The sequence below is a fragment of the Manacus candei genome, unplaced genomic scaffold, assembly GCF_025592945.1.
Source record: "Manacus candei isolate 608988 ecotype Guabito, Panama unplaced genomic scaffold, ASM2559294v1 h1tg000153l, whole genome shotgun sequence".
Classification (NCBI taxonomy): Eukaryota; Metazoa; Chordata; class Aves; order Passeriformes; family Pipridae; genus Manacus; species Manacus candei.
The window spans coordinates 3805269-3817319 of NW_026138201.1; the positions used below are offsets into that span (position 1 = coordinate 3805269).

Sequence of the window (12051 nt, forward strand, 5' to 3'; positions counted from 1 at the left end):
TACTCAGACTCCACCTAGAGACTTCCTTTGAAATATAAGTGTAAACCTGGGATCCCTTAGAGTTTCTTCTTCCTTAGGACTTTGGAGTAGAAAATAAAAGAAACCCAGAAAATTTAAGAGTTCAATCAATTAGTAAAAATAGTTTGCACAGACAGTGAGCACAGAAAGCAGTACAGTTTCCTGTCATGCAGATTCTGGTAAAACATTATGCATAAGAATTATACAAAATCTGGGTTTGTGGTTTTCTTTTTCCGAAACGGCTTTTATGTAATGGCAAGGAAATTTGTCCTTTGATGACTTTGCATTAAAATCTCCTTTTAATGCAAAACAACCTATCTCTAGTGCCTCAGTAAAGCTGTTTAAGTCCACATTTGAGTAATGCCTAGAGCATTTGTGTTGTTTTGGCACTTCAGACCCACTGGCAGTGATATTGTACTTGCAGATCCCTAAATACAAACTTTGATATTGGTGTGTTTGGCATTTTAAGTTGGAAATATTGTTACAAGGGTATAAAAGCAGAAGCCAGAGAGGTAAATGTAGAAGCCCAGCGACTGTCAGCGTGCAGGATGGCAGCCTGCACATAAATGAGGCTGTGCAAGCCTTGCTGAAGCTTTAAGCAGAGAAGAAGTCCTCGGAGAGTTAATATTCTCTTGGGAGAACTTGGATATGTCTTGTTTGTGGTGTATAAATGTGTTTGTTGTGCTTAGAGCATCATAAATGTTAAGGGTTTTGTAATCCTGTCTCCTGTGGGTGTGTGAGAGGTTTCTCTCAAGGTCTGGGAGCCTGGTGCAGTGTGTAGCCATAATAAAAAAATCCCAAAACAAACAAAAAAAACCCCTTTTCAACTTCAGAATTATATTCGGAAGCTGAAAACTAAGAATATTCAGAAAACTCAGCTCTTCTCAGACCATTGACAAAAGGCAACTGACCTGATTAAACACAGGATTTCTTCCAGGAATTTCTGCTGGGAGGGAAGTAAGAGTTCAAGGCTGTCTATATCTGTGAAAAGTCCTCTCAGGGGCAGCACTGGTTTTAACTGTTTGGGTTTTTTCCCATGTGTTTGCTTTTTGTCTCTGAATTCCAGTGCCAAACACAACGGAGCCTGACTACAAATCTAAAGACTGGGTTTTCCTCAATTACACCTACAAGAGGTTTGAAGGGCTTACTCAGCGTGGCTCCATCCCTTCCTACATGAAAGCTGGGAAGTTGTGAGGCAGGACATGAACCCCCAGAAGGAACTGAAACCACAAACCTCAGGTAGTGCATCACCAGACCTGCTTGGCATTCGTTATCAACACATTGACTCTGGTGCGCATCGACTTCACATGGAAATTCTACAGGATTAGGATTTCTGAGACTACTACAGGAATTGGTTGGCAGTGCCAGCTGGCTTGGTTTTAATTTTGTTTTGTTTTCTTTTTTCTTTTTTCTTTTTTTTTTAAATATTTGAATATTTTTGTTAACTTTATTATACAAAGGTACTGGAATAAAAGGAACGTGCATCCCTTTTCCTGCACTACCTATGTGTGGATAACGGTTAATGCTGCCTCTCTGTACTGTGGCTTTGTTTGTACTGTAAACCATCTAATCCACCCAGGAGGGAAAACATATCATTTGGTGCAGCGTTGTTTGTTGGCCTGCTCACCTGCTGGGGTTTAGATATGCAGTATGAAAAAAAAATAAAATTGCCCACATTTGCCAACTTCTCTGAGCAGGTGCTCGAGGGTTTTCCATTTGTGGTCTGCAGATACCCCATGGAATTATTTTAAATAGCAGTGTCCTACTTCTGCTCTCATTTTCCCCCCAGTCTAGGACTTTATCAGCCCATCATCCCTTCCTTTTCCCACTGTGTGTGGCAGTGGGATCTGTGGTCTGTGTAGGGGCATTTCTGATTTCAGTAGTGGTATTTCTGATGGGTATTGCTGCTCAAGGTGGTGATGCCTGCTGGCAGCTCCAGGAGAATAGAGGAATCTGAATAGAAATGAGCAAGATGTTGTTTAACAGAAGGGAAACATTCTGATATACAAAGTTTTGAAGGGATGGTAGAGTTTCTAGGACTGCATTCCTGCCTCTGCTGTATAGCACATCATCTTAGTGCTGCTCATAATTCAAGCAGCCTTTTTTCTCTGTGCAAAATGTACTCTAGAAAAGTGATCAAATTGGGGCTTTCTCTTTTTTTTTTCTCCCTAAGAAGTTCCAGGCAGAAGGAACCCTTTTCTTTCCAGAATGCTCTGGAGCAGCCTCTGCCCAACTAGGGGAAGTGGAGTGTCCCAGGAGGCTCAGACTCTCCAGTGGGCTCTGTCTCCTTGTAGTGTCTCCCTCTAATGTGGCCATGGGATGAACACCAGTGAAAGGCACCCTAAAACCTCTGCAGCCCCCTCAGATTGAAGCATAGGATGTTTGGGCATCCAGTAGGAAAGACTCCATTAGTCTGGCTTTTGCAGCAATATGAAAGTGACTGTTGGAATGCCATTAGAGAAATATCTATTGCTGTATCAGCTGTTCTGAAGGACTTGTATGCTTTGAAAACACACTGGGGGGTTTCATCTGCTGCCTAAGAGACCATTTACCAGCAAGATTTCTGTGCATCAGTGCCTTTCTGATGTGCAGGTAGCCTTTCCTGATCCAGCTGGGTTCCCTGATCCAGCTGCTGGGTTCCTCCAGGGCTTCAGTGATGCCTTTCCTCCAGTGTTTTGTCTCCCTTCAAGCATCTCATATCTGTTCTTTATACAAAAAAGCTGCAGTCTCCAGCTCATCCACGAGGAGCAGCCAGTGCCTCAGGGCCCAGAGTTTACACAGGGTTATATCAGAACATACCTAAGCTAAACTTTTGCCTCAGTGGTGGACTTAGGTGGGAACAGCTCATGGATCTCCCAGGTTTTCTCCCCAGACCTTGTGCTAATTAATGCCCGTTTACTGCTGTTGGGACAAGGTCCCTCAGAAATTCTCCAGTATGCTGAAGCTCAACCTATGGCCAACCAAAGACTGTCCAAAAACAATGACTCTCTTAAATCCACCCTCCAGACTTCATCCTGCCAGTGCCCCAACAGCTCCTGAGGCTTCTCGGGAAAGGAAATGCCTTTTCAAAGGCCTTCAGTTCAAGGCAGAGGAGCTCAGGCAGAAAACACCCGAGATGAAACTTGGCCCCAAAAGGACACTGCTATTCAAAACAATTTTTCTTGGGTTTCATTTCCAGGCTCATTCCTGGGGCACTGTGTGCACTGGAATTGGAATTCCTGCAAGCACCACCTTCCAAAAGCCCACACTGACCCTTTTAACATGACCTAAAAACAAGTCTTTGCTTGGACTTGCTAAGACAAGTTTCATGGAAACTGCAAATGCTCAGTGATACTGGTGATCTATTTTTTTTTCCTGTGGGGTTTGGGGAAGGGCAGATAAATACACACTTAATTTAAAGCTATCTATTAAACAACTATGTCTGTACATACTCACTGGTTTACAAACTCGGGCAAAAGCTCAACCCTTCTATTTGTAACACTCAAGGTAATACTACCCATTTAAAACTGCAGATGATTAATCATATCAGTGCTCACATAGGAGTTATATCCATAGGGAAACAGCCTGCAGCCTATCTAGCATAAACTCCTGTATTGTGGTAGTTGATTTTTTTAATTAATTTTTTTTAAAACATAGCATTATTTTAATCAGTAAGTCAAGTTAAACAATATTAACCGCTGCTTTTAGGATGATAGGGGTTTGGTTTTTTTAAAGGTGAAACTGTGACACTATAATGGATTAAAAAGAACAGCAGGTTATTGTACACTGGCTTTCAAAAAAAGTGGAAGTACAACATATCCTTTGTTATTTTTGTCTGATTCCTTTGGATGGTTGTGTGTTTTCCTTTGGTGAAGTTTGTCACTGTGCCATTTATTTTTCTTATTCTTGGAGTACCAAAGATCCTGAAATGGCTTGATGATTGCAACCATGTGAAAATTTATTTTCTGGGAGTCTGTTTTTGTTAAAACATGGAATTGTTGTATGCAAATCGTTAGCAGAGCTTTGCTGGGAAGTTTAACCTATTCCAGCAGGGAAAACTTGAGTGCATCGATGGAGGTGAAGGGCCTGGATCTGAATTTCCTGGAACTGGGGAGGAAGCTTGGATTGGGAGCTGCAGCTGCGCTTTTGCACTTCGTGCCATCTCCAACCAGCGGGAGTGAGTGGCCTTAGGTACAGGACATAAGCAAGGCTTGTTTGGAGTGCAGAAGGAGTTTACAAAAGGAAAACTTGCCAGCATTCAGAAATCCAGTGTTGCACTGTTGAATTTGCCTTGCTGGACAGTTACATAAGTGTTCTTTTTATAGGTCAGTTGTTAAACACCTGAGCCGTTTGATTCAGTATGGAAAACAGCCCCGGAGGGGGGAAGTTCCCCAGAGGGCAGGGATGTGGCGTCTCCTTCCCAAGAGGGGACAATCCCTCTGTGCCACAGCCAGCAGGGAATGCTGCAGTTTAGCCAGTGAATGCTTAGGAAGTGCTCTCACTTACTCAGTCCCACAGGCATTGTAACACACTGTACCTTGTCCTTCCAGCACGGGATCTCACAGCAGCTCGTCCTCTGAGTCGAAATGGCAACTGCTCTATTTTTCCTAGACTGTTTCATTAGCTGTGGTTGGGAAAGTTACATAGAAGCATTATAAAAATTTATATGAGGCTTTTTACAGCATTTGAAAATAAAAGTAGCATTCTTTTTGTAAAGTTGTGGTTTGTTTTTTTTTTCCACACTGGTGCACCAGATTTCTCTTCCAGAATGGGAGACACCTAAGGAATTGAGATACTGTTTACTCAGGAAATGATTTTTAACAGAATCTTACAAATTCTATTTTAATGGGATTACCTTTTTCTTCCCTTAACTATATCTCAGAGCTACATCTCATGAGAAAACACAAGCTTAGTTCTTTATCTCCTTGCATCACTCAATTCAGTATTCCTCCAAAAAAAAAAGCACTTTAATGGCAAAGGCAGTGCCTTCAGCTCATACAAATTTCTTTAAAATCACATTTTAGTTTAGCACTTATAAAACATACTGCAAATATCTGTGCATTTTTAATCGCTTTACTCTTCTACAAAGTGTGCCTTGTACCTAAGCAAAACAATTATGCTTTGGACAATAAAAGAGCTTTTTTTGACAATCATCCAATGGAAAGAGAGGGGAGGAATATCCAAAACAATCTGTCTTGGGAATGAGGACAATAGTGGTTCCCAGCTCTGGATATATTTGAAGTTAAGGAAGTGCTTAATGTATTTGTAAATGTAAAGGGTTGTCAAGCATTGGAATGGGCTGTCCCCATCCCTGGAGGTGTTTAAGGAAAGACGGGAAGTGGCACTCAGTGCCATGGTCTAGTTGGTAAGATGGCGATCAGTCAGAAGTTGGACTCGATGATCTTGGAGGCCTTTTCCAACCTAAAGGATTCCATTTCTCTAAGGCTAAGTGATTTATCACGTGTAGATTTTAAATATCTCAGATGTTCTGAGATGCCTGTCCCACAGCTGAAAGCAGTACCCTGTGAACCATGCTGGGTTCAGCTGCTCCAGGCTCTTCAGCACAGAATTCCAGGCTACCTAAGAAATGTCACCATCCAAAGAGCAACAGATGCACTAATACTGGGGCAGTTGGAGAGCAGGTTGGTGTGTATTACACAATGGACTTCCTGTCAGTAGTAATGTTACCAGTGCAGTGGGTGTGACAGGAGATGGATCTTTCCGATGCAGAGAGAGCTCATCTCACCTCCTCCTCCTCTTCTTCCTCCTCTTCCTCCTCCCACCACCCTCCTCAGGTTATCTGGTAGTGTCAAGGTCCCTCTTCTGGGGGGAAATGGGATATGCAGGCCTGGACCTTCTGGTGTTGAGGAGGGAAATTAAGGCAGGTTTCTCATTTCCCAGTGGAGCCAGAGCTCCCCTTGGAACAGTTTGAACCGACCCTCGGTGCCACATCCTGTTTCTGTACTAGCTGCTTTAATGTTTCTAGCGAGCCGCCATCTGCTGTGGCTTCTCCCTCCTCCAGGAATACCAGGAATACGTGCTCTCCCTACGTGCTGCCCCCAGGCAGTTCACTGCCATTGGTAGCAGCTCCTTCCCCTGCAGGTGTCTCTGCCCACCCTTCCTGCTCCAAAGACAACATCTTTGCCCTTGTCTCTACAATTCCTGCCCTGGAAACTAAAGGATGAGCGGGCGGCTTGGCAGCAGAGCGAGGCTGTGACCTTGGAGCTGTTGTGTAAAAGTGTCACTACAGCCCCTGCTCCACATTTTACAGGAGAGACTCCAGGTACAGAGAGCAAGTGTTACAGACACCCTGAGCCGAGGTAACACCTCGTTGCCTCCCAGGGATGGGGGCATGATTTGCCCCTCAGGATGGGCTGGAATACGGAGGTGATGGAGCTCCAACATGAGGCAGGTGCCAAGATATTCCCCTCAGCCATGGCTGTGGCATGTGGACTCCACAAAATAGACTGGAAATGGAAGCCCTGAGTTACAATTTATTAATTTTAATGCCAAGAGCAGCCCTGGGGAGAAGGACCTGGGGGTGCTGGTGGGTGAGAGGCTGCACATGGCCCAGCCCAGAACCCCCCCGTGTCCTGGGCTGCACCCAAAGCAGCGTGGGCAGCAGGGGAGGGGGGCATTCTGTCCCTCTGCCCCGCTCTGGGGAGACTCACCTGCAGTGCTGCCTCCAGCTCTGGAGGCCCAGCACAAGAAGGACATGGAGTTGTTGGAGCGAGTCCAGAGGAGGGACACCAAGGTGATCAGAGGGATGGAGCAGCTCTGCTGTGAGGAAAGGCTGAGAGAGTTGGGATTGTCCAGCCTGGAGAAGAGAAGGCTTTGGGGTGACCTAATTGTGGCCTTCCAGGACCTGAAGGGAGTCCTACAGGAAAGATAGAGAGAAAGACTATTTCCAAGGGCCTGGAGTGACAGGACAAGAAAGCAGGTTTAGATTGGATACTGGGAAGAAATTCTTCCCTGGGAGGGTGGGGAGGCCCTGGCACAGGTTGCCCAGAGAAGCTGTGGCTGCCCCATCCCTGAAGTGTCCAAGGCCAGGTTGGATGGGGCTCTGAGCATCCTGGGCCAGTGGACGGTGTCCCTGCCCGTGGCAGGGGTTGGAACGAGATGATCTTTAAAGTTCCTTCCAACCCAAACCATTCTATCATTTGAACACACCAGTGATCCCTCCAGTGTTCAGACTTCCTCAAAAACTGCAACAGCTCTGCCAGTTTTGGGCTCTTGATTTCCCTGTTCTACTTCCGACTTCAATATATCTATTTAGTGAACAATCAGATAAGAACCTCAGTGACTTTTTGATCATGAGGGGGTGAAATCACACTCATGTCAAGATTTTCAATCCAGCAACTGCCTTTGAGGTCTCATCCAACTCCCACTGACGTCAGCAGAAGATCCCTATCTAAAGGCCAAAGAAACCAGGAACAAGGATGGTCTCCAAAGGGAGCTGGTTGCTGATGCCATGCCTTGGTGTTCTTTACCAATGAGACAAAAAGATTTCACTATCTCTACAACTCAGTGGGTTGAAAATCAGGATGTGAAGAGGAGGCCTTTTGGCTTCAAACACCATGTGAGAAACTTGCACGGTACTTTTGCAGTTAAAGAGGAAAATGCTACCTATTTTTTCTATAAACAAAAGGAAACTAAAGCCTCAAGGAAGCTTTGCGAAGTGTACAACTTATTTGAATGCCTTTTTCTCAAAGGACACCGGGTGGGATCTCCCTGATCCTGACTTGGGGCTGCCTCTTGTGCACCATGGGCACATTTGAATTGCTTTTCATTCCAACAGGCCTCCTAAACAGCTTTATTTATCCTTGGGAAGATATTTGTAACAGCAGTCCTGGTTTTCAGAGACATTAGGTTCTCATTAGGTATTCAGAAAACACCAGTTTCTGCCAGGAATGAAAAGGCTATTTAAAAACTGAAGTGTGTTTTTTGTTTGTTTGTTTGTTTGTTTTAAATCAGAAATGGCACCATCAAATTGAGAGACTTTTGGGCAAGAGATTTACAAGCAAGGGAATTACTTTGTGGGCACAGACCTCACCAGCCAGGACTTCAAAATAAAGCAGGCAGTTTGGAAAATGTTAATCTTTCTTTTCTAACTTGGTTAGAAAACCCCTAAGTCATTATCCTAGTGACTCCAATACTGAGATCAGAAAGGGAGAGCAAGTAGGATTTGGATGCTCTTCTCCAGTTAAACTTGTTTTATCATGCAAGGAATTTGTTGATGATTCCCAGATCTCTATATCACTATCCCAGTTCAATTGGATTCACTGAATAACATAATCCATGCAACTCCACTTCCTGGATTGTGCCAGCACAGTTCATTGCTGACAAAGCCTGATTTTTTGGTGATGTTTTTTAATTCTTTGAAGGGCTTCTGTGCTAATTATTGAGCAGAAATAACTTTAAAGGGCTTATTTTTGTTAGTGGCTGATGACAGTATGATTATGCTATTTTTATAATTTTTGAAGCAAAAGGCACTCTGATTTTGGGAGGAACTTTTGCTTTAAAATACCAGCAGGTTTTACTAATACACAGACACAGAATTTATAGCAAAGTCAGAAAATTGCTTGTGGTGCCCTTAAAATTAATCCAGAGGCCTTCAAGCAGAATAAAATGCAAACAACGGCCTAAAATAGATTTTAAAAAAATATTATTTCTGATAACTAGCTAACCTGTTCACATGTACTCCATAAAACCACACTGGATTCAGGACACAAGGATTACTTCGAGCCTCATGTCTGAGGGGAAACCATAAACACTTGTGTTCTGGGAGAGGAGGTTATGAAAAATGTGTTTGTCTTTCCAGTGCTGAGTCACTTCACTGCTATTAAGTTTCAGAAGAAAAAAGTTGGCTGGCTCACCTTGGGCCATCACCTAAGGATGTTTGTGTGTGAAGTAACACAAGTGTCCCTAATAATGGAGAGGGACTCCCAGGTGTTCCCTCAGAACAGGAGAGTCACTCCTGGACTCTGAAATGGGTGCTCATGGAGAGAGCTTGGCCCCAGCAAACATATAAAAATTAACATCCCCTTCAGGATGGCATCCTGCCTGGATGCTCCTGGGAAACAGCTAAGACATGAATGTGACAGAAAAGCAAAAAGGAGGAACAGTATAGCCACCTTTAACTGCTCACTCCCAGGCCATTACTTAACTGCCCTGAGGTCTGATTGTTATTTTTACCCCTTTAGCAAGTCGTTGTATAAGTTGTTTGGAAAAAAAGAGGCTGTCCCTTGCTTACATAAAACATTCTGTTCCCTATTTTATAGCTGAAAGCTACTCAGGAGAAAGTGCTCACCTTAAAATGGGGCAAAAATATCAAGTGTGGCCTACTCAAAATCAGTGCCTTACATAAACTGGGCTCCTGCTCTGCCAAGACTCAAGGCAAACTCTGTGCTATAAACACCAGTTACTGTCAGATGAACTGCTCAGTGAACAGGCCAATCAGCACCTGTGAATAAGAAACAAACTTAATAAATGTCTAAACTTTGTGTTAATGATTTGGCAGCACTTGATGATTATAGGAATTATGTAAGTGCCAGGTGACATGCCCTTAATTTCTGTGTTGAGTTGCAAGTTCTTCTATCATGGCACTAAAAATTACGAAATGAAATGTGACTGAGGAACAGTAACTGTTTCTAGTGAGTCAGTTAAAAAAAAACATTTTAAATGTCCTCATTAATATTCCCATATGGAGAGAGTTTGTATTTAAGAGCTGTTAGGCTATTAAGCTTGTTAAAACAGTTTTAGGGAACTATTTAAATGTTTAACTTATTGAACTTTATAACATCTTCAACTTTCTGTGGTTGCTGAGTCTCTGAAAGATTTTTGGGCTCACTTCTGAAATCTCCCTAACATCTGGGTGTCTACAAACCTGGCGGAGGGAGATCCTGTCTTCAAAACTGGGACAAAAGAGTATTTTAGCAGGACAAAACATGACATTTAAGCTTCCTGGGAACAAAGTCTTAGAAATTTTTTCAGTATCAGTTGTAGTATAGGAATAAAAGCAAATGTGCAATAATGTCAGTGATTTTCTCAAAGATGGCAACAGTTTCTAACTCCTGTTTTTTAACTCTTCCTGCTGTTTTTTATTTCATTTAGAAGGGGTAATGGCTTCTGTGCAACACTAATTCTGCAGGACCAACTGACCCCACATGATGGAGTACATACATGACTGCAATAGCAACTGGGATTACACAGAACATAAAATCCTGGGATGAAAAGTTGGATTTCCAAGGGAAAAAAGTGTCTTATGAAAAAGTGTGCATGTCTTCAGCAGCATCCCCAGCTGGGACCTAAGGTTCCCTGGCCTATTCCTGGAATATTCTGTCACATCCTAACCCTTGGGCTTAGCCACAGGCAAGATGCTGAGCTGCTGCTCCCACGCAGACAGGGAGCTCCAATGTCAGATGTGAAATGTGTTGGGAGCTTCTAGTTATAAAAGGTGGCACAAATGTGGTCCAGGAATCCTCCTCAAGATTATAGTTTAGAGTTTAGACAAGTAAATGCTGCCTAAATCTCTGAAAGCTATGAAGGAAACACATCCTTTGTTTCAGGTTTTTTCCCCAGCTCTAACTCAGGCAAGTTCCTCATTTTCCACCATAAATAAATAAATTCATAGGTGTTCAAATGGATTTGGCTCCCAGAATTTTATGAGGATTTACTTTCCTCTCATCCTTGTTACTTGGGAGAAGAGGATGACCTCCACCTTGCTGCAACCTCTTTTCAGGTAGCTGAGGGGACTGTTTTGGCAGACACAGATGTTTATACATAATTAAAATAAAGACAATACTGAATTGCTGTTTTAGATTGAATGATGAAAGCAGAAAAGCAAAGATTTAATGAGACTTCTATTTCAAGCTATTGGTTTTCCCAAGACAAAACATTAACTTTCCTACACAGAGAAAAGAGACATAAAAACAGCTTGTTTGTATATAGGAAGGTTTTGTTCAGGTATAAGAAGCAAGAATCTTTAGCAGGACTTGAACATTTCCTTGATATTGAGGGGGGAAATAAAGCTTTTTTTGTTAAGACAGTCAACAGTAAACAGGCTCTTGTAATTTTATAAATAACCACAACCACCTGTAGTAATATTGCCAGTGGTGAGATGCTTGTAAATATTACTGGAGTCCCCTCTGGACTGTTTCTACAGCTCCAGACTCATTGTGCTGTTGCATGTGACCGCCCTGTTGAAGTAAACAGCCTTTCAGAAAATGATCTTTCAAGCAATTTATTTCTGCAAGATCAGTTTTATAACCCACAGGTTTGGCTTAAACCTTTGCATGCTTGAAAATCTCTTTGACCTGGACAGGTAAGTGGCTTTCACATACATGTGCTTCCTCTCAGCATAATGAAAATAGGTAAACAATACTCTCACTTTTATTAAAATGGCATGGATCTTTCTTGTGTGTTTAGTCACATTTTCTTTAGCAAAATCAATACACTCCTCAAGGTTAACCCTATTTTTATGCTCCTTTTCACTGACAGATGTGACTGTTCTGTCCCTGCTCTGACAGATGACTCCTAGAGGCCTCTGCCACCCAAAAGTATTCCAAGATCCTGACTTGGGTATGTCAAGATTATCTTAAATCAGGGTGTTCTTTGGTGCAAGATCTTTGTACACTTTCAAACCAGTGATGTGTGTCTCTCGATTGTGTCATTATTGTTTTGTTGTGCGCCTTTTGTGGACAACATGATGGATCTGGACAGGCTGGATTGATGGGCCAAGGCCAGCAGGATGAGGTTCAAGACCCAGTGCCGGGTCCTGCCCTTGGGTCACAACAACCCCCTGCAGCTCCAGGCTGGGGCAGAGTGGCTGGAAAGTGCCCAGTGGGAAAGGCCCTGGAGTGCTGGTGATTGTCCCCCTGTGCTGGGCACTGGTGAGGCTACACCTCAAATCCTGAGTCCCGTTCTGGGCCCCTCACTACAAGGACACTGAGGGGCTGGAGTGTGTCCAAAGGAGGGCAATGGAGTTGGGGAAGGGTCTGGAGCACAGTTGTGATGAGGACCAGCTGAGGGAGCTGGGGGGGGGCTCAACCTGGA

General features: G+C 43.4%; 1 protein-coding gene across 5 annotated transcripts in view; it reads left to right on the top strand.

Annotated features, from left to right (window-relative positions):
- STK38L (serine/threonine kinase 38 like) overlaps positions 1-4713 on the top strand; it is a 37915-nt gene extending 33202 nt beyond the window's left edge. For all 5 annotated transcript variants that reach the window (XM_051772429.1, XM_051772430.1, XM_051772431.1 and 2 more), the window contains one exon: positions 1085-4713. In XM_051772429.1, coding sequence (XP_051628389.1) covers positions 1085-1212 — 128 coding nt within the window. In that variant the 3' untranslated portion in view covers positions 1213-4713. The remainder of the gene's footprint in view (positions 1-1084) is intronic.
- Positions 4714-12051: the final 7338 nt, after the last annotated feature.